At 45.2% G+C, this 22323-nt stretch overlaps 3 protein-coding genes across 5 annotated transcripts in view; 2 read left to right on the top strand and 1 right to left on the bottom strand.

The window, feature by feature from the left end:
- LOC140208589 (uncharacterized) overlaps nt 1-22323 on the top strand; it is a 180454-nt gene that overhangs the window by 133589 nt on the left and 24542 nt on the right. Inside the window, 1 exon segment of the mRNA XM_072277367.1 lies at nt 21917-22319. Coding sequence (XP_072133468.1) covers nt 21917-22319 — 403 coding nt within the window.
- Nucleotides 1-22323, bottom strand: part of LOC140208601 (uncharacterized) — a 397399-nt gene that overhangs the window by 358658 nt on the left and 16418 nt on the right. The gene's annotated exons all lie outside the window — the stretch shown is intronic.
- On the top strand, nt 233-8231 carry LOC140207499 (uncharacterized). The gene is made up of 2 exons (XM_072276024.1): nt 233-278; nt 5296-8231. The coding sequence occupies exon 2, from the start codon at nt 5703-5705 to the stop codon at nt 7341-7343; it is 1641 nt and encodes a 546-aa protein (XP_072132125.1). The 5' UTR covers nt 233-278; nt 5296-5702; the 3' UTR covers nt 7344-8231.

Here is a 22323-nt window from a genome sequence, read left to right as displayed (position 1 = left end):
TTAGATACACAGTGATATTGAGTATATTTTTTACGGGAGCCGCTTTCTGCATTAAAACAGCTGCTGAATTTTCTATATGCACAAAAAAACCTGAGCTATGGACGTGAAACTGGTGCTTGCAGAAACCTTTAATGGCACCGTGATTACCCATAAAGCCGTGCGATAGAAATTTCGCCCTTGCCGAAGCACCGATCAAATGCGCAGGCGTCGGCGTTGTGACGTTGCCGAATATCACGCATGCGCGCAGTGCACGGTAGGCCTCAGCAGACCGACAGAAGGTAAGAGCGCGTCCCCGGGGATAAGGGAGAAGGTGAGGGGAGACATGGAAAGGGGAGAGCGGAGGGGGAGGGACAATTGCTGTGATCTCCGGGCTCCGTGACCCGCAATCCCGGGACAGTCCTGCTCTCTTCCCTCTCTCTCAGCCCCACCATCCGTACACGGGCCCCGGGGAGCTTCCGGCTGATGAGGGAATGGGAACCGATGGGTCTCTCAGACAGAGCTGAGCTCCAGCTGTCTAAATGCAAGGATCGGGAACTCGGAGAAAGGGAACAAAATCTTTTACATCAGCTGTTGTGAAAATCACCTTTGTTCTGCCTCCAATCACAACCAAGAGAAAATCTGCAGAGAGGGCACAGTTTTAAGGTGCTTGGAAGTAGGTACGAAGGAGATGTCAGGGGTGTTGTGTTCTTTATACGTACCGTGGGTTACTGATAACAAACCATATTCTGCAGAACTGAACTTGTATTTAACAGCAGAAAAAAACAAGTTTTACACTGCCATGCTTCTCGATCATTCTTCATTTCTGCGCATGCTGGGAACTCTGTCCAGTCAGGTCCTGACACGTGATATCACCACAAGGGGTGAGTTTTTTACACAGAGTGGTGAGTGCGTGGAATGGGCTGCCGGTGACTGTGATGAAGCCGGATACAATAGGGTCTTTTAAGAGGCTCATGGATAGGTACATGGTGCGTAGAAAAATAGAGGGCTATGGGGAACTCTAGGTAATTTTTAAAGTAAGTAATGTCTGGCACAGCATTGTGGGCCGAAGGGCCTGTATTGTATTTGTTGTATGAATGGGGAAGTCACTTACCCATGACCTCTGGTTGTCGTCCCGCCCAACATCAGTGGAAAAAGCTGCTTGCATTTACCCTATCTATACCCTCATACCTTTTTAAACTTCCAACAAATCATCAAAGCAATGTATAATATCCTTTTTTATGCTTAGAGCCTTTTTTAGATGTATAAAATGATGAGGGGCATTGATCGTGTGGATAGCCAGAGGTTTTTCCCCAGGGCTGAAATGGCTAACACAAGGGGCATAGTTTTAAGGTGCTTGGAAATAGGTACCGAGGGGATGTCAGTGGTAAGTTTTTTTACACAGAGAGTGATGGGCGGTGTGGAATGCACTGCCAGCAGTGGTGGTGGAGGCAGATACAAGAGGGTCTTTTAACAGCCTCTTAGATAGGTACATGGAGCTTAGAAACATAGAGGTCTATGTGCTAGGGAAATTCCAGGCAGTTTCTAGAGTAAGTTTCATGGTTGGCACAACATTGTGGGCTGAATGGCCTGGAATATGCTGTAGATTTCTATGTTCTATGTTGAACAGCAAAATTACTTTGGCTACCCTACAATCCTCTGATAACTCTCCCATTACTAAGGATGATTTAATTATCTCTGCTAGGGCCCCAACTATTTCTGCACTTGCCTCCCGTAGAGTCCGAGGGAGCACCTTGTCATGCCCCGGAGATTTATCCACCCTAATCTGCCTCAGGATAGCAAACATCTCCTCTTCTTTAATCTGTATAGGGTCCACAATTTTAATGCTGCTTTTCCACACTCTCATTGACACTCTGTCCATCTCCTGAGTAAATGAGATATAAAAAAAAATTAAGATCTCACCCATCTGCTTTCGTTCCACACATGGATTGCCATTCCGGTCTTCCAGAGGAGCAACTTTATGCCTTGCAATCCGTTTGTTGTTAATCTATTTCTAGAATCCCCGACAATTATCCTTTATCTTTTTTACGAGGGCAATCTCATGCTTTCTTTTCGCCATCCTGATTTATTTCTTATGTTTTCTCTTGAATTTCTTATACTCCATAAGAACCTACCTGCCTATCTTTGTTATGCAACTCCATTTTGTGCTTCACTAGGTTCTCAATATCTCTTGAAAACCAAGAGATACAGTTTCTATCTTTATCTTTTATTCTGACAAGCACATACCCACTTTGTGCTTACAAAATTTTGCTTTGAAGGCCTCAATTTACCAAGCACACCTTTGCCAGAAAGCAGCCTGTCCCAGGCCACAGTTGCCAGATCCTAGTGTCATAATTCCAGGTGTTGATCCGTGCTCTGAACACATCTGCCTTTCCTACGCTACTCCCTGTATTGAAATATACAGGATTGAGCATATCCACTGCACCATGCTCAACTTTTTCATTCCTGTCTTTGTCTGAGGTCTGAACAACAACTGTCTCCACAACGTCTCCAGTATCTGTTCTGTTATTCAGGCTCCCATTCCCCCTGCAACTTTAGTTTAACCCTCCCCTACTCCCACCTCCCACCATGCAGCTCTATCAGCCCTTTGTGCTTCATCTCCCAGATCAATAAAAAGGAGGTGCATACCAGGTACAGGCAGATAGGAACAAATGGGATACTTATGAAATACAGGAAATTAAAGTGAACACTTATGAAAGACAAAGAAGGCATGAGGTTGCCCCAGCAGACATGGTGAAGGAGAATCCTCATGGATTTTGCAGATATGTTAAGAGCAAAAAGGATTGCAAGGGGGGAAAAAAAAAAATCCTATGCAAGATCAGAACAGTAGTTCTGATCTGAGGCAAAATAGATGTGGGAGATTTTTTTTTGCATCCGTATTTACACAGGAGATGGTCACAGAGTCTATAGAAGTGAGGCAAAGCAGCATCAACTTCATGGATCCTGTACAGATTACAGAGGTGGAGGTGTTTGCTGTCTTAAGGCAAATTAGCGTGGATAAATACCCAGGGCCTGACAAGTTGTTCCCTGGGACTCTGCGGCAGACAAGTGCAGAAATTGTCGGGGCACGAGGACAGATATTTAAATGATCTTTAGAGACAGGTGAGGTACTGGAGGATTGGAGGACAGCCAATGATGTTCCGCTGTTCAAGAAAGGCTCTAAAAATAAACTAAGAGATTGTACATTGGTGAGCTTGACATCAGTAGTGGGAAAGTTATTGGAATGCATGTGCAGGAACTGGAGATATGCTGTAAGTATTTGGATAGGTGTGGACTGATTAAGGATAGACATCAGGGCTTTGTGCATGGTAGGTCATGTCTAACCAATCTTGTAGAGTCTCCCGAGGAAGTTATCAGGCAAGGCAGTGGATGTTATCCACATGGACTTGAGCAAGGCACTGGACAAAGTCTCATATGGGAGGTTGGTCAAGAAGGTTCAGTCACTCAGCATTCAAGATGAGACAGTAAATTGGATGAGACACTGTCTTTGGGAGAAGCCAGTGTGTGGTAGCAGATGGTTGCCTCTCTGACCGGAGGCCTGTGACTAGTGGTGTGCCACAGGGATCAGTGCTGGATCTGTTATTGTTTGTCATCTATATCAGTAATCTGGATGATCAGCAAATTTGCGGATGACACCAAGATTGGTGGTGTAGTGAACAGTGAGGAAGACTATCATGGCTTGCTGTGCAATCTGGACCAACTGGGAAAATGGTTTGAGAAATGGAAAATGGAATTTAATGCAGACAAGTGTGAGGTGTTGCACTTTGGTATGACGTACCAAGGGAGGTCTTTCACAGTGACTGGTAGGGCACTGAGGAGTGTTGTAGAAGAAAGGGATCTGGGAATACAAGTCTTTAATTCACTGATATTGGGGGAGTCCAGAACCAGAGGCCACAATTTGAGAATAAGGGGTAGGTCATTTAGCATGGAGTTGAGGAAAAACTTTTTCAGCCAGAGAGTTGTGGATCTGTGGAATGCAGTGGAGGCCAATTCTCTGAATGCTTTTAAGAAGGAGTTGGAGAGATCTCTTAATGATCGCAGAGTCAAGGGATATGGGGAGAAGGCAGGAACGGGGTACTGATTGTGGATGATCAGCCATGATCACAGTGAATGGCAGTACCGGCTTGAAGGGCCAAATGGCCTACTCCTGCACCTATTGTCTATTGAAAATGGTGTCATGGATGTGACGGAAAGAAAGACTTTGGCCCTTTGGCCTTCATGAACCAAAGTACTGACAACAATAGATAGACGTTATGTTGACTTGTGGAAGACATTGGTGAGGCCTAATTTGGAGTATTGTGTGCAGTTTTGGTCACCTACCGATATGAAGGTTGTAAAAGAGGTTGAAAGAGTTCAGAGAAAATTCACAAGGATATTGCCAGGTCTGGAGGACTTGGGTTATTAGGAAAGATTGAACAGGTCAGGACTTTATTCCTTGCAACATAAAAGATTGAGGGGAGATTTGATGGAGGTATACCACTATCATGAGGGGTATAGATAGGGTAAATGCAAGCTGGCTTTTACCACTGAGATGGGGTGGGACGACAACCAGAGACCATGGGTTATGGGTAAAAGGTGAAACGTTAAGGGGAACATGAGGGGAAACTTCTTCACGCAGACGGTCATCCGGGTGTGGAATGAGCAGCCAGCACAAGTGGTGCATGCGAGCTCAATTTCAACATTTAAGAGGTTTGTATAGGTACCTGGATGGTAGGGGTATGGGAGTGGGTGGTTTAAATAGTTCAGCACAAACCAGATGGTCCAAAGGGCCTGTTTCTGTGCTGTAATTTTCTGTGACTGTGACAAGAACCTGAAATAATACAAAAATTCACTCCAAGTCCTTTTAACAGCTGTGTGGACCAACCATTCATCTCAGCAGGAATTTTGTATATGGTGTTAAAACTCTGGCACTTTTAAGTTAATAATACATAAAAGAAAATCCCAGGTGCCTGACAAGAAAGACAATTTGCCTGATACTGTTTCAATTACTGTGGGGCCAGGCAACCATGCTGCTCAGCAGGAACAGGGAATAATACCAATGGAGAGAGTCAAACTGAGCCAAGCAGCAAATTGGAGATGGCAGAAATGCCCCATTCTTATAGAGACAGGAACAGCATCAAGGAATTGATGGTCATTCCAGATACCAGCACTGTGCCCAGTTAGAAGATGATTTCTCTCTCCAACTTGGGTTGAACCTCACTGTAACAGTGTGATACCAGATCAAACCTTGACAACTCAAGTAATCTCATCTGAAATTTAGTCCTAACCCAGTGATGGATTTTGTAAATCTTTTTACAGGTTAAAAACGAGAAGGAATGTAGCTGCTAGGATCTCAAACACGGCACGCCAGTTTTGCTGTCTCTGTCCAGATGTTTGAGAAGTGGAGCAAGGATTTCAATCAACCACCCTTCCTGCTCAGACTGTGGGGAGGGATTCACTTGGTCATCTGACCGACTGGCTCGCCCGTCATTTTACACAGGGGAAAGGCCGTTCACCTGCTCAGACAGTGGGAGTGGATTCACTCGGTTATCTCAATTGAAGGTACATCAACAAGTTCACACCAGACAAGGCCATTCATCTGATCTGTGTGTGAGAAGGGATTCAGTCGGTCATCCCACCTGTGGACACACCAGGTAACTCACACTGGGCAGAGGCTGGTCATCTGCTGAATTTGTGGGGAAGGATTCACTCGGTCATCTGACCTAATGGCTCACCAGCGGGTTCACACTGGGGAGAAGCCGTTCACCTGCTCAGTCTGTGGGAAGAGATTCACTGATTCATCCTCCCTACAGAGACATCAGCGAATTCACACTGGGGAGAAGCCATTCACCTGCTCAGTCTGTGGGAAGAGATTCAATGAGTCATCCAACCTACAGAGTCATCAGCGAGTTCACACTGGGGAGAAGCCGTTCACCTGCTCAGTCTGTGGGAAGAGATTCACTAATTCATCCACCCTACAGAGACATCAGCGAGTTCACACTGGGGAGAAGCCGTTCACCTGCTCAGTCTGTGGGAAGAGATTAGCTGATCAATCCAGCCTACAGAAACATCAGCGAGTTCACACTGGGGAGAAGCCGTTCACCTGCTCAGTCTGTGGGAAGAGATTCACTGAGTCATCCAGCCTACAGAGACATCAGCGAGTCCACACTGGGGAGAAGCCATTCACCTGCTCAGTCTGTGGGAAGAGATTCACTGGGTCATCCAACCTACAGAGTCATCAGCGAGTTCACACTGGGGAGAAGCCATTCACCTGTTCAGAATGTGGGAAGGGATTCACTCGGTTATCCAGCCTACAGAGTCATCAGCGAGTTCACACTGAGGAGAAGCCATTCACCTGCTCAGAATGTGGGAAGAGATTCACTGATTCATCCAGCCTGCAGAATCATCAGCGAGTTCACACTGGGGAGAAGCCGTTCACCTGCTCAGACTGTGGGAAGAGATTCACTCAGTCATCCCACCTACAGAGTCATCAGCGAGTTCACACTGGGGAGAAGCCATTCACCTGCTTAGAATGTGGGAAAGGATTCACTCAGTCATCCAGACTGCTGGCACACCAGTCAGTTCACAGTGGGGAGTGGCCGTTCACCTGCTCAGACTGTGGGAAGGGATTCACTTGCTCGTCTAAGCTAATGGCTCACCAGCGAGTTCACACTGGAGAGATGCTGTTCACCTGCTCAGTCTCTGAGAAGAGATTCACTGAGTCATCCAACCTAGTGGCACACCAGCAAGGTCACACTGGGGAGAAGCCGTTCACCTGCTCAGTCTGTGGGAAGAGATTCACTCAGTCATCCCTCCTGCAGAGTCATCAGCGAGTTCACACTGGGGAGAGGCCATTCACCTGCTCGGTTTGTGGGAAGAGATTCACTCACCCATCCACCCTACAGAATCATCAGCGAGTTCACACTGGGGAGAAACCATTCACCTGCTTAGTCTGTGGGAAAAGATTCACTCAGTTATCCACCCTACAGAAACATCAGCGAGTTCACACTGGGGAGAAGCCGTTCACCTGCTCAGTCTGCGGGAAGAGATTCACTCAGTCATCCAACCTACAGAGTCATCAGCGAGTTCACACTGGGGAGAAGCCATTCACCAGCTCAGAATGTGGGAAAGGATTCACTCAGTTATCCACCCTACAGAAACATCAGCGAGTTCACACTGGGGAGAAGCCGTTCACCTGCTCAGTCTGCGGGAAGAGATTCACTCAGTCATCCAACCTACAGAGTCATCAGCGAGTTCACACTGGGGAGAAGCCATTCACCAGCTCAGAATGTGGGAAAGGATTCACTCAGTCATCCAAACTGCTGGCACACCAGTCAGTTCACAATGAGGAGTGGCTGTTGTTGTGAATCCCTAGATTTCGTTTGCTGTGGACTGTCATTTTGAGAGAGAGAGAGATTAAGAATGGAAATCAGTCTGACTTGCAGCTTGTTTACATCACTCACAGCTTGTTTAGTTTTAACCAAGGACACAGACACTCAGAGTCAGACGGAGATGAAGGAGGAAAAATGGAAGGTTCGAAACAAGGGAACTAGTGGCCAAAGGTCACTGTTTCAAACTTTCCTATGCCCACAAAGGTGGGTTAATTATCGATTCAGCATACATTGAATGTGTGGTTGTCACCTCATTTGATCCATAGGAGTGGATCGGATTTGGGGTATCCTGTGAAGACCACTTATGTGTTAACCCTTGCCTGGGTGTAGTGTGGAAATTCACTTGAAGACGATACCCCTTGTGAAAAGTCACTTTCGGTGATAATTTGTATGTGGATTTGGAACAACGATGGATAAAATCTACAGCGACTGTTCTCTCGTTTTACCACCATGGATGCTGTGGAATTCAACGTTATTGCCTCCTCTCGACATTTACCCTGGATTACAAATATCTCTCTCTCCTCAACTATTCTGTGGTTGAACTGAACTTTCATAGCTTACCATCTCAAGACTCCAAGCCTTGTTTCCCCTGAGCTCAGTAGTTTGGGAGTTATACTTACCCACATTTATACACATAACACTGTTAACTTTTGTTTGTCTTGCTTAAGTTACTATATTGTTTGTAGGTACTAATAAAGATAGTGGATTTAACATCAAAAACAGACTCTAGGTGTAGTCTATTGCTGCTGACTCATTTCTAAAGTGTTACGGGGACAAAATTGGGACTTGCATCCGGGATAGGAAAAGATTTGGAGGTGTATTGATTAATTATCGATTTCACTGGAGAAATCCCTTTTGATTTATTTGTGTGTGGAAAATAAGCAGCAATGGATGTTGATAGATTTCTGGAAGCGCCAACCTCTAAGGCACTGAAGGACACCAGAAGTATTGAGTTGTTGAGTATTGTTAAATGGTTAAAACTTGCTAAGGTGAAATCGACAATGAGGAGGTCACAGATGCAGAGGATAATAGCTGAACATTATGTATCTGAGGGTGTGTTTAAAGTGGAGGAGTTGGAGGTGTTTCCTGAAAGTAAACCTAGTGAGCTTGGCCTCCCGTACAAGTTAGAAAAATTCAAGATGGAGGCTGTGGAAAGGCAGAGGCAGGTTGAGGCTAGAGAGGCAGGAAAACAGAGAGAAGAGGCAGAAAAACAGGGAGGAAGCAGAAAGACAGTGGCTGTTTGAACTGGAAAAGATAGAGAGATTGCAGCAAAGGGGTCTAGCATTAGACTCTGGTGATAAATTTGAGGGCAGTCAGGATGTTAAATTGGTACCTCCATTTGACGATGCAGAGGTTGATAAATACTTTCAGCATTTTGATAAGGTTGCTCAGAGTTTAAAGTGCCCAAAAGAGGGTTGGCCTATTCTCTTACAAAGTGTAATTAAGGGAAAGGCTCAGCAAGCCTATTCTGCTTTGACAGTTGATGAAGCAGCTGATTATGACATAGTGAAACAGGCTGTGCTGAAGGCTTACGAGTTGGTCCCAGAAGCATACAGGCAAAAGTTTAGAAATTCGAGGAAACCTGTGAACCAGAGTTATATGGAATTTGCTTATGAGAAGTTTGTGTGTTTTGACCGCTGGTGCACATATAAAAATGTAAATGATGATTTTAACAGCTTGAAAGAGTTGGTTTTAATTGAAGAATTCAAAAGTTGCATCCTTGATTTAGATTTAGATGAAAAGGACACTGCCACTTTGCAGGAGTCTGCTAGATTAGCAGATGAGTTTGCTTTAACCCACAAGGTTATGTTTACCCCGAGTAAGAGTTTCCAAAAGAGTAGCAGGGATAACCAGGGTAAATCAGAAATTAAAGCTGGGACTAGTGACAAGAGTAAGGATGAAGAGAAGCAGTTGAAGGAGAAATATTCTGGTCTCTCTTGTTACTATTGTAAGAAAGCTGGTCATATGACGGCTAATTGTTCTGTCCTGAAGAAGGAAAAGGAGGCAGTCCCACATGCCTGTGATCAGTATGTTGAAGCACCTATAAACCCACAGGGTTCTGAACATTCTGTTGAGGCTCAGTTAAGGACTGAGAGGTCTGACTGAGTTAAGAAGGGATTCGATCACTTTATGTCAGGTGGGTTTGTATTAGTAATGGAAGGGTCAACCCCGGTACCAGTGAAAATTCTTTGAGATACTAGGGCTTCTCAGTCACTTATATTAGACAGCATTCTAAAGTTTGGTGATGAGACTGACATTGGTGAGGTAAATCTTATTAAAGGCATTGGGGGCAGCATTGTTTCTGTGCCATTGCACAGGGTAACTTTACAGTCAGGGTTGGTTTCGGGACCTGTTAAGATTGGATTATGCTCCAGTTTACCGGTGGACGATGTTACTTTGCTGTCAGGGAATGACCTGGCAGATGATAATGTTGTTCCTGCAGTGCAGTCGACAACTAAGCCAACCACTGACGACCCACAGATGGATTTTAACATTTATCCTTCCTGCACAGTAACTCGAAGTACGGTGAAAAAGTCTGCTAATGCAGACGGTTCTGTGCAGCACGATTCTGATACCCAAGGTAGCCAAAATTGGGATTCAGGTTATGATGACTTGTCAGGGACTTTTCTGCCTTCATTGTTTCAACAGGATTCAGGGAGCAAGTCTGATGAGAAAGATTTATCCCTGTCCAGGAAGGAGTTTATAGCAGAACAGAACTGGGACCCTGAGATTGAAGCTTTATAGGAAACATCTTTCTCAGATGATGAAATTAAGAAAATGACAGTAGGGTATTATCTCCAGGATGGAGTGTTAATGAGGAAGTGGAGGCCACCTGCTATACCTGCGAGTGAGGAATGGGCAATTGTTCACCAAGTTGTAGTTCCTAAATTTTATTGGACTGAAATTTTAACTTTGGCTCACAGTATGCCCTTAGGTGGCCATTTTGGAGTGAATAAAACTGTAAACAGGATTATAAAGGAATTTTACTGGCCTAATTTGAGAAAAGATGTTGTGACCTTTTGCAGAACCTGTCACACTTGTCAAGTTGTGGGTAAACCTAATCAGGTCACCCCAGTGACCCCACTCCGGCCTATACCTGCATTCGGAGAACCCTGTTCCAAATTTATAGTGGATTGTGTTGGCCCATTGCCAAAGACTAAAGCTGTCCATCAGTATTTGCTAACTATTATGTATACCGCATCCAGATTCCCAGAGGCAATACCTCTCAGAAATATTAAAGCTAAAACTGTGGCGAAGGCTCTTAACAAGTTTTTTACTTTATTTGGTTTGCCTAAAGAAATCCAGTCTGATCAAGGAAGTAATTTTACATCTGGATTATTCTAGCAGGTAGTTTATGAACTGGGAACTAAACAAATTACATCGTCTGCGTACCATCCGGAATCACAAGGGGCTTTAGAAAGATTTAATTCTACCCTCAAAACAATGATTAAGACATACTGTGTTGAAAATGGAAAAGACTGGGATGAAGGAATACATTTGCTTTTGTTCACTGTAAAGGCTGATTTATACTTGTGCGTTCGGGATACGCCATATCCTACACCATAGGCCCGATTTAATTTTTGCGTAGCCCAACACCGTAGCGAGCATGCGTAGTTGTGTCTGCATCACTCTGCACTTCACCACCAAAACGCAAGTTGGCGGTGGGGTTTCTCTGACACTGTTGAGCTTCTTCGTGAGAGACATGGATGAGGAAATGCATTTCCAATATTTTCGGATGTCGGCAGGTAGATTTGACGAGTTGGTTCATTGTCTCCAACCACTTATTTTGCATCAGTGTACAGACATGGCAGAGAAAAGCAACCAGAAATGCGATGCTACCAAGCATACCAATCACAGTTGTTGCGGTCTGCGTCGCCACGACGCGTGAGTTACTTTTTAGAGGAGGTGCGCGTCACCCTACGGCGTAAGGTACAGCGTGGGTACGGCATAGGGTACATAGTGCCTACGGTGTACACTTGACGCACAAGTATAAATCAGGCTTAAGAGAGTTGGTACAGGAGTCACTGGGCTTTAGTCCATTTGAACTTGTATTTGGTCATAGAGTGAGGGGACCTTTGACCTTGTTAAAGGAACAGTGGATTGATGGGGATGTACATGTTAACTTGTTAGACTATGTTTTGAAGTTCAAAAATAAACTATACCAAGCCTGTCGTCTAACGAGACAAAACTTGAAGATTTCTCAAAGCAAAATGAAGTGTTGGTTTGATAAGCGGACCAAAACAAAAGAAAATACAAGGTAAGGGATAATGTGCTTGCCTTATCTCCAATGTTGACGAATCCACTTCAAGCGAAATTCAATGGACTGTATGAAATAGTCTCTCAAATTAATGATGTGAATTATGGTATTAAAACACACGACTGACGTAAACTAACATGGGTGGTACACATCAATATGATAAAGCCTTATTCAGACAAGCAGGCACCATCGGTGAGTGTTGTCAAACGTATAAATCTGACAGCCCTGAGAATGAAACAATTGACTTGTCTGAGACTTTTCACAAGCCAAACATGGTCCCGGTTAGGCTAATGAACTCAGTTGTTCTCGAAAACATTGACAACAAGTTGGCTCATCTGCAGCCAAAGCAACAACAACAGCTGAAGGAATTAATTCAGAAGTTTAAAGATTTATTTCCTGATGCTCCCAAGTAAACCACAGTCGCAGTACATGACGTAGATATTGGTCAAGCCAAACCGATTAAACAACACCCATATCGCATGAACGTAGAAAAGTGTAAATTGGCTGAGCAAAGAATTGAATATATGCTGAAAATGGTATTATTAGGCCTTCAACATCAAATTGGATTCACTCTGCGTTATTGTGCCCAAACCTGATGGTAGTGTTAGATTTTGCACTGATTATAGGAAGGTAAATGCAGTAACAAAAACAGATGCCTATCCTATCCCTACGGTGGATGATTGCATCGATAAGGTTGGAAAAGGTAATTTCTTACAAAGATTGATCTGTTGAAAGGGTATTGGTGTGTTCCATTGACGGACTGAGGTAGAGAAATTTCTGCATTTGTGACACCTTGTGGCTTGTATGAATACAATGTTTCGCCATTTGGAATGAAATATGCTCCAGGAACATTCCAGAGAATGATGGATTCTGTAATTCAAGGGTTAGGACACACAGATGCCTATATTGATGACTTAGTCACAGGGAGTGACACTTGGGAAGAGCATATCTCTGTAGTAGAAAAGCTGTTTGACAGGCTCTCCAGGGCCAACCTTACAGTTGACTTAGCTAAGAGTGAATTTGGCCATGCCACTGTGATCTGTCTTGGCTGTGTTGTAGGTCAAGGCAAGTTGGCTCCTGTGCAGGCAAAATCCAGGCCATTTCTGAAGTTCCTATTCCGACTGTGTGATGAAGGCCCGTCACTGATTACAGACGTCTCATGGCACACTCAGTAAAACACTCAAAGGGTCATCCACACACATTATTCCCTCTGTTATTGTGGTGAGTGCACATGTCACAATAAATCAACAGTCACAATTTTACACTCATCCCCAGCAGTAATAGGTATGAAAAAAAGAAACACACTATGTCACAGTTTTATTATCTCAGGTCAATTTATTCATATTCATCTTTCCAATAAGTGTTTTGCCGAAGTGTCATGATAACCTGACGTTTCTCTCCTCCACAGTCACTGGGTCTGAAACAGAGCTGCTGCATAGAGCTGTCTTATATAGAGGCAGCAGCAACCTGCACAGGTGGGTCGATGGTGGAGGATACCATCTTCACCTGGGACAAGGGTTATGTTACCTAATTACTCATCTTGTGGTAAAGTTTTGGGGTTTATACAAGTTACTTAACTGGGAAATGGTGAATCCTATGATGAAGTCTATGTGTTTATTGTGAGAACTGGTGGTAGAGTTTCAGATTGTGTGAAATGGAAGATAATTGAGTTAATTAGCTTTTGGTTAGTCTGGGGGGATTGGCTTAGCAGTTATAAGCCTCGAGTTACCAAGGCTTTGGGTTCTTTTTTGTCTAGTCTGAGGGTGGCTGTTAACCAGACAGGTGACAATTGCAAGCTGTATATATATATATATAGTTTTTTAAAAATTTCTTGTTTTGATGTGGACATCCAAGTTTTTCTTTTTCCACTATTTTTGTAAATAAAAGCACCTCAATCTATTTTTACGACTCAAGCCATCTTGTTATTTTTCTTAGACAGTTGACCCACAGTTTTTGTGACAGACTGGTAAGAAGGCTCTTAGAAGGTTTCTGGGAATGGTTGGATATTATCGTTAGTTCTGTAAGAACTTTGCTGATATCGCTCTTCCTCTGACTAATCTCCTGAAGAAGGGTGAAAAGTTTGTTTGGACCGAGCCTTGTCAGGAAGCATTTGATCAACTGAAAGTTATTATTTGGGATTAGGCCAATCAATGTAGCGTCATCAGCAAATTTAATTAACAGATTGGCGCTGTGGGTGGCAACACAAGTCATGGGTGCACAGAGAGTAAAGGAGGGGACCAAGGAGACAACCCTGTGGGGCATGTGTGCTGAGGGTCAGAGATACAGAGGTGAGGGAGCCCACTCTTACCACCTGCCAGCCATCTGACAGGAAGTCCAGGATCCAGCTACACAAGGCAGGGAGAAGGGCGAGGTCTCTGAGCTTCTTGTCGATACTTCACGCCTTCGTATGGCTAAAGCTCTGCCCATGACTGCAAGGAACTGCAGAGAACTTTGGTCTCATCTGGAAACATCGTAGAAACAAGCCTCCCCTCTATGGACTCTTCCTGCACTTCCCCTGCCTCGGGAAAGCAGGCCGTGTACTCAAAGATGCCCACAACTTTGGACATTATTGCTGCAAACCCAATCCCCCATCCGGGAAGAGATACAAAAGCCTTAAAGCGCATACCACCAGGCTCATGGACAGCTTCCTGTCTGCAGTTGTCAGCCAAATTAATGGTCTCCAGTCCAATAGAATGAACTCGACCTCACAATGTAACTCGACGTGACCCTGCCCCAAATGTCTATCTGCACTGCACTTTCTCTGCAGCCATAATGCTTTGTTACAGTTATTGTTTTGTCGTAGATCAGCTCAATGTACCGTAGTAATGTATTGATCTGTGTGGATGGTAGGTCGGGCAAGATTTTCACTGTAGCTTAGTGCGTGATAAGAATAAACAAATTCCCCATTTTAATTGTGTGGAAATATTAGACAGACTGAGCTTCTGCTTTGAAACCACAGAGCGAAACTTAACTGTTGTCATTTCTGAGGAAAGCAAATAAGTAGAAAAGGCTTCAATCTCGCATTATGATCTGCGGTAAATGGGATCAGGTGACCGGTGGTGGGTCTCCCAGACCAATTATCAGAATCAGGTTTAATAGCACCGGCAGATGTCATGGAATTTGTTGTCTCTGCGGCAGCAATAGAACCTAATTCATAACAATAGATTTTAACCATTGTGATTTAAAATAAGAATATACATATTAAATAGTTAAATTATATAAGTAGTACAACATAAACATTTTAAGAATGTAATACTGTGAACTATTTTAATTGTGTGGAACTATTTGACTGACTGGGTTGTTGCTTTGGAAATTCTGGAGTGAAGCTGAACTAAACTGTACACATTTATGAGAAGCTCAGATAAATAGAAAAGGCTAATTTTCACATGAATGGGTCAGACATTCAGAAACACTGGCTGCACTTCAGCTGGTAAAAACACTGGTTGAGGCCTAGTCCCAGGCCTCAGCCCAGTGGTTATGGTCTGGGACTTGGTGAGAGTAAGCATTCGGCACAGACTAGAAGGGCCAAGATGGCCTGTTTCTGTGCTGTAATTGTTATGTGGTTATATGGAAACATGCTGAAAATATTGCAGAATAAAACATTGTCCACCCACAACGAGAGGACGTGACAGATCCGGATCTCACTGCCTTGTCTGAACGGGCGAAAGATGAAGCTACACGGACACGTAGAGCAGTGACCGGCAGATGCTGCAGATCTGCGGGAAAATGTGAACAGGACATGGGATCGCGTGACGGGTGGAGGGTCTCCCACCTGAACCGATGACTCTGCTCCTCGCCCCTCACACGCTGCCCGACCCATCCGCTGCATTTCCCACATTCCATATTTACACAAGATACATTTTTACTACTTCCTCCAGATCTTCCCTGTCCCTTTCCCTCCACCCCCAGGTCACAGAGTCACGGGCTCGATTCCCATCCCGGTCCAACACACAATTGAGACCCAAAACGGTAATGTGCAGGTTTCATTTAAATCTGTCCATGTTTATAAACACTAATTTCTATTCACATTCCTCCAGCCTCACTGGACAGGAACACTGAAACATCAGGTGAGAAACAGGAGGAGGTGGCCATTCAGCCCCTCTAACCATCAACAAGATGAAGGCTGCTCTCCCATCTCAGCCACATGTTTCTGCCCGATCCTCATTTCCTCGATCTCTCTGGTCTCCACACATCTGCCGGCCTCTGTTTTATGTGAGGACGATCACTGAGTCTTCACCACCATCTGTGGTGGGGATTTACAGACATTCACCACCCTCGGAGTGGAGACATTTCCCCTCATCTCAGTCCTGGACAGTCCACCCCCTTTTTCAGAGACTGGGATCCCTGGTTCAGCCAGTAATGATGTTGTGCATTTCAATGTGTTCACCTCTCAGTCCTCGATTCTCCAAATGAAAGGGATATCACATTTGATCTTTCTTCATGCGATGACCCCACCACTCCAGGGATCAGTCTGGTGAATCTTCATTGCACTCTCCATAACAAATACTCTCTAACCTCTTTGTTAATCCTCTATGGAATTAATTTCCATCTTCTGCAGCCCCGTGTTGCCCCAACCACTCACCTCCCACCCCCGTCACTATTTCCACCTTCCCACCTCCCCCTCACCTGGATCCACCTCTCACTCCCCAGCTCTTGCCCCATTCCCACCCCTCACCTCTTTTCTCGGACTATTTCCCGTCCACTCTCAGTCCAGAGGGAGGGTCTCGGCCCGAAATGTTGACGGTCCATTTCCCTCCACAGATGCTGCCCGACCCACTGAGTTCCTCCGGCAGTTTGTTCTTTGGTCTGTGTGACCCGTGTTAGTGTGGGGAGCGGGATTTTACACCATATTCCCGGTACAGTCTCAACAAAACACAAATAATTGTCACTTTGCCCGGACCATTGGCCCCGCTTGCAGGGCAACAGTCTGCCGGTGTTTGCCCCCCAATGTGGTGAATCGCCACCACCGTGGGCTCAGACATTTCCACAGATGAGCCCCTCCTGTCCCCACCGGGACAAACATCCTGTCCGCCCCCTCTCTCACCGTCTTCATCCTCTCCCTCCCCGGGGAACCGGCATCAAACCGACGGGCCGAGCGGTCTCCTCCTACCTCTCAGCGACACATCAGACTCCGGCCGCAGGAGACGCTTCACAAACGCCCCAACTTCCCTCGGAGGGAAATGGAAATAAATCAGAAAGCGGACATTTACTTTGACGGTTGTCCCGCCGTGACGGAAAGTTCGGGAGACGGAGTCAGCGGGGGTAACGCCCTCTCGGCAGGTCCGCCTCCGCTATTGGTTGGAAGCAGTGATTGATATCGCTTCCCACCATTGGGAATACAGCAGCGCCTGACTCCTCTGTTGACAGCGGTGGGGGAGGGGCTGGTCACGTGATCAGTAGCCCGGCCGTTAAACCGACCAAGCTCGAGCTCACCAGCGCGCGGGGCACAAAAGGCCCCGGATGATCGGTTGAGGTGAGAAGGGGTCTCCGGGTTGGGGGTCTCACCGGGCGGCGTTTTCAACACCGACTTCGGGTAGTTGCTGTGACTCCGGACTCCGTGACCCGCAATCCCGGGACAGTCCTGCTCTCTTCCCTCTCTCTCAGCCCCACCATCCGTACACGGGCCCCGGGGAGCTTCCGGCTGATGAGGGAATGGGAACCGATGGGTCTCTCAGACAGAGCTGAGCTCCAGCTGTCTAAATGCAAGGATCGGGAACTCGGAGAAAGGGAACAAAATCTTTTACATCAGCTGTTGTGAAAATCACCTTTGTTCTGCCTCCAGTCACAAACCAGAGAAAATCTGCAGATGCTGGAAATCCGAGCAACACACACAAATTGCTGGAGGAACTCAGCATTAGTACTCTTTTCCATAGATGCTGCCTGGCCTGCTGAGTTCCCCCAGCATTTTGTGTCTGTTGCTTGTTCCACCCCCTCTTGTTCTGGACTTTTCTACCCGTGAGAACATGTTTTGTCCCACTCTCTCTGGGTACATAATGATATCAAACACCTTTGCCCTGGGCAACAAGTAGCTTTCACATCACAAATGTGCCAGACTCCAATGAGACAGACTACTGCCCTTCCCTTCATATTCATTGGCATTGCCATCACTGAGTTCACCACCGTCAGTCACCTGGGGGAGGGTTCAGGGGAAATATTTATGTACAATACAGAAATTGGTGTTACCTGTGTGTATTGTGACGATGCAAAAGTTGCTGGAGAATTTACAAGTGGGGAGTGATAGTTAGAAATCTGACTTTTTAAAGTGTAATTTAGCAAGTAAACCATATATAAATAATGTGCAAAAGCTCTGGTAAGAAAATCCTCCATTAACCTTTACAGGCCTGCTACATATTCTGTGTGAGAGTGCAGATGAACTGGATCAAACCCAGAGGGGATCAAAGTTCTTATTGACAGTGATTTGCTAACTGTTAAAATTAATACCTCTCTAAATAAAATTCGGTGTGCATATGTTGTTACCGGGTAAAACAAAATGCACAGTATGAGATTTATGTGCACATTGGATATTACTAATAAGAGGAGACATTGGTGGGAAGGTGGGGAGACCTCCACTGTCACTGATGCCTTCACCTACAAGATCTGCATCCAGCTGCAGCTTGTAACCCTGCACTTTAAGGAGTTGGAACTTGAAACAGATGAATTCCGGATCATCCAGGAGTTGGAGGAGGTGATAGATATGACATGAAGAGAGGTGAGTTACACCCAAGGTGCAGGACACAGGAAACTGGGTGAGAGTCAGGAAGGAGAATGAGGTTAAATAGCCATCACAGAGTACTATTGTTGCTATCGCGCAACAATGTGCAATGTTTAATTTATAGTAATTTATAATAAGTAGTTTGTACATAGGACAGTCAATAGAACATAGAAATTTAGTTGTATCAGCCTGAATTAATCAGTCTGATGGCCTGCTGGGAGATGATGTCCCGGAGCCTGTTGGTCCTTTTGCTGTTGTACCGTTTCCTGGATGATAACAGCAGGAACAGTTTGTGTTTGTGGTGAATTTGGTCCCCAATATCCTTTGGGCCCTTTTTACACACCTGTCTCTGTTAATGTCCTGAATAGTGGGAAGTTCACATCTACAGATGTGCTGGGCTGTCTGCACCACTCTCTGCAGGTTCCTGTGATTAAGGGAAGTACAGTTCCCATACCAGGCAGTGATGCAGCCAGTCAGGATGCTCTCAATTGTGTGTCCCTGTAGAAAGTTCTTAGGACTTGGGGCCCCATCCCAAACTTCTTCAACTGTGTGAGTTGAAAGAGGTGCTGCTGTGCTCTTTTCACAACACAACCGGTATGTACAGACCATGTGAGATCCTCGGTGATGTTTATGCCGAGGAACTTAAAGTTATTCACCCTCTCAACCCAGATCCATTGATGTCAATAGGGGTTAGCCTGTCTCCATTCCTCCTGTCATCCACAATCAGCATCTTTGTTTGTGTGACAATGAGGGAGAGTTTGTTTTCTTGACACCAGCCAGATGTTGTTCAGACCTCAGACAGAGTCAGCAATCAAATGGTTGAGCATGGTGTGAATGTGCTGAGCTGTGTATATCACAATGCAAGAAGCATCGTAGGAAAGCCAGATGAGCTCAGGACAGGGAATTATGATATTGTAACCATTACTGGGATTTGGTTGCACCCAACAGTCTGAGGGATTTAGAGGAACAAATTTGTAGAGAGATCACAGACTATTCCAAGAAACAAAGGTTGATTCAGTAAGTGATTTTAACTTTCCATATATTGACTGGGACTCCCATACTGTAAAAGAAGTAGATGAGGTACAGTTTGTCAAATGTGCCCTTAATCAGTACATAAAATTCCTGATGTAGAAGTGTGCAATACGCTGTTAGGAAATGATCCAGGGCTGGTGACAGAAATTAGTGATCATAATACCATGAAATTCAAAGTAAGTATAGAAAAAGAGAGCATATAGAAAAAGGCATGAACATCGACTTCTCTAACTTCCGCTAAGGTCCCACCTCCCCCTCGTACCCCATCTGTTACTCATTTTTATGCACACATTCTTTCTCTCACTCTCCTTTTTCTCCCTCTGTCCCTCTTGCCTATCCTCTGGATCTTCCCCCCCCCCTTGTCTTTCTTCCCGGACCTCCTGTCCCATGATCGTCTCATATCCCCTTTTGCCTATCACCTGTCCAGCTCTTGGCTCTATCCCTCCCCCTCCTGTCTTCTCCTATCATTTTGGATCTCCCCCTCCCCCTCCAACTTTCAAATCCCTTACTCACTCTTCCTTCAGTTAATCCTGACGAAGGGTCTCGGCCTGAAATGTCGACTGCACCTCTTCCTACAGATGCTGCCTGGCCTGCTGTGTTCACCAGCAACTTTGATGTGTGTTGTTGATAGAAAAAGAGAGGTCTGGACCATGGGTTGAGATTCTAAATTGGAGAAAGGTCAATTTTGATGGTGTCAGAAAGGATCTGGACAGGCTGTTTTCTGGCAAAGGAGTACTTGGTAAGTGGGAGGCCTTCAGAAGTGGAATTTTGAATGTGTAGAGTTTGTATGTGCCTGCCAAAATAAAAGTTGAAAGGTAACTGGTGCAGGGAACCTTGGTCTTCAACAGATATTGACGCCCCGGATAATTTGTTCTTCTAAATGCCTCAGACTTTTGGATGCTACCAAGACTCATTAATGACTACAATATCATAATTCCACACCCTCAGCTCATCTGACTTTGTTTTCAGTCATCTTCTGTTGGTTTCTAAAAGCTTCCCAATAGTTTTTGCTCTTTTGTTTGCCCTCTCTTTGTCTTTTATGTTGGCTTTGGCTTCTCATATCAGCCATGGTTGTGTCCTCCTGCGTTTGCAATGCTTTCACTTCTTTGGGATGTATCGATCACTCAGCTCCTGAATTGCTCCCAGAAACCCCAGCCATTGCTGCTCCATTGTCACTCCTACCTACTCCCTTCCAAACAAGTTTGGCCAGCTTCTCTGTCATAGAAACATGGAGAAGTTCAGTATGGAAACAGGGTATTTGGCCCATCTGGTCAACGCTGAAAAAACATTTAAGCTGTCTAATGCAACCTCCTGCACTGGGACCATCGCCCTCCATACCCCTACCATCCAGGCTCCCATCCAGACTTCTTTTAAATGGTGAAACTGAGGTCATATTCACCACTTCTGCTGGCATCTCATTACACACTCTGATGACCATTTCAGTAAAGAACTTTTCCACATGTCCCCGTTGAATTTTCACCTTCCCCACTTACCCATGACCTCTGGTTGTCATCTCACTCAACCTCAGTGGAAAAAGCTGCTTGCATTTACTCTATGTATACCCTCATAATTTTGTATACTTCTAACAAATCCTCAAAATAATGTATAATTTTCTTGTTTATGTTTAGAGCCTTTTTTCGCTGTATGAAATGATGAGGGGCATTGATCATGTGGATAGCCAGAGGATTCTTTTCCAGGGCTGAAATGGCTAACACAAGAGGACATAGTTTTAAGGTGCTTGGAAATAGATACTGAGGGGATGTCAGGGGTAAGTTTTTTACACAGAGAGTGGTGGGTGCGTGGAATGCACTGCCGGCTATTTGCATGAGAGTGTTTCAGTTACTGTGGGGTCAGGAACCCATGCAGCTCAGTGGGAACAGGGAATAATACCAATGGAGAGAGTCAAACTGAGCCAGGTCACAGATTGGAGATGGCAGAAATGCCCCATTGTTATAGAGAGAGGAAGAGCATCAGAGAGTCTGATGGTCATTCCTGTTACCAGCATTGTGCCCAGTTAGAAGATGATTTCTCTCTCCAACTTGGGTTGAACTTCACTGTAACAGTGTGATGCCAGATCACACCTTGACAACTCAAGTAATCTCATCTGAAATGTTGTCTGACACCCATTGATAGATTTTGTATATCTTTTTACAGGTTAAAAATGACAAGGAATTTGTCGATGGGAATCTTGAACACAACACACCAGTTTTGCTGTCTCTGTCCATGTACTTAAGAAGTGGAGCAAGGGATTCACTCGATCATCCTTCCTGCTCAGACTGTGGGGAGAGATTCACTCAATTACCTGACCGACTGGCATGCCCATCATTTTACACAGGGGGGAACCGATTGATCTGCTCAGACAGTGGGAATGGATTCAGTCGGTCATCTCAACTGAAGGTACATCAGCAAGTTCACACTGGGACAAGGCAATTCACACTGGGCAGAGGCTGGTCATCTGCTGAATTTGTGGGGAAGGATTCACACGGTCATCTAATGTAATGACAGATCAGCGAGTTCACACAGGGGAGAAGCCATTCATCTGCTCAGACTGTGGGAAGGGATTCACTTGCTCATCTAAACTGAAGGTACATCAGAGAGTTCACACTGGGGAGAGGCCGTTCACCTGCTCAGACTGCAGGAAGGGATTCACTCAGTCATCCCAACTGAAAGTACATCAGCGACTTCACACTGGGGAGAGGCCGTTCACCTGCTCAGACTGTGGGAAGGGATTCACTTGCTCATCCCAACTGAAGGTACATTATCGAGTTCACACTGGGGAGAGGCCATTCACCTGCTCAGACTGCAGGAAGGGATTCACTCGGTCAACCGACCTACTGGTACATCAGCAAGTTCACAGTGGAGAGAGGCCGTTCACCTGCTCAGACTGCGGGAAGGGATTCACTCGCTCATCCCAACTGAAGGTACATCAGCGAGTTCACACTGGGGAGAGGCCA

Source organism: Mobula birostris, chromosome 13 (genome assembly GCF_030028105.1).
Source record: "Mobula birostris isolate sMobBir1 chromosome 13, sMobBir1.hap1, whole genome shotgun sequence".
Lineage (NCBI taxonomy): Eukaryota > Metazoa > Chordata > Chondrichthyes > Myliobatiformes > Myliobatidae > Mobula > Mobula birostris.
The sequence above is the reverse complement of the archived record's forward strand: the minus strand, read 5'-3'. Positions and strand labels throughout refer to the sequence as shown.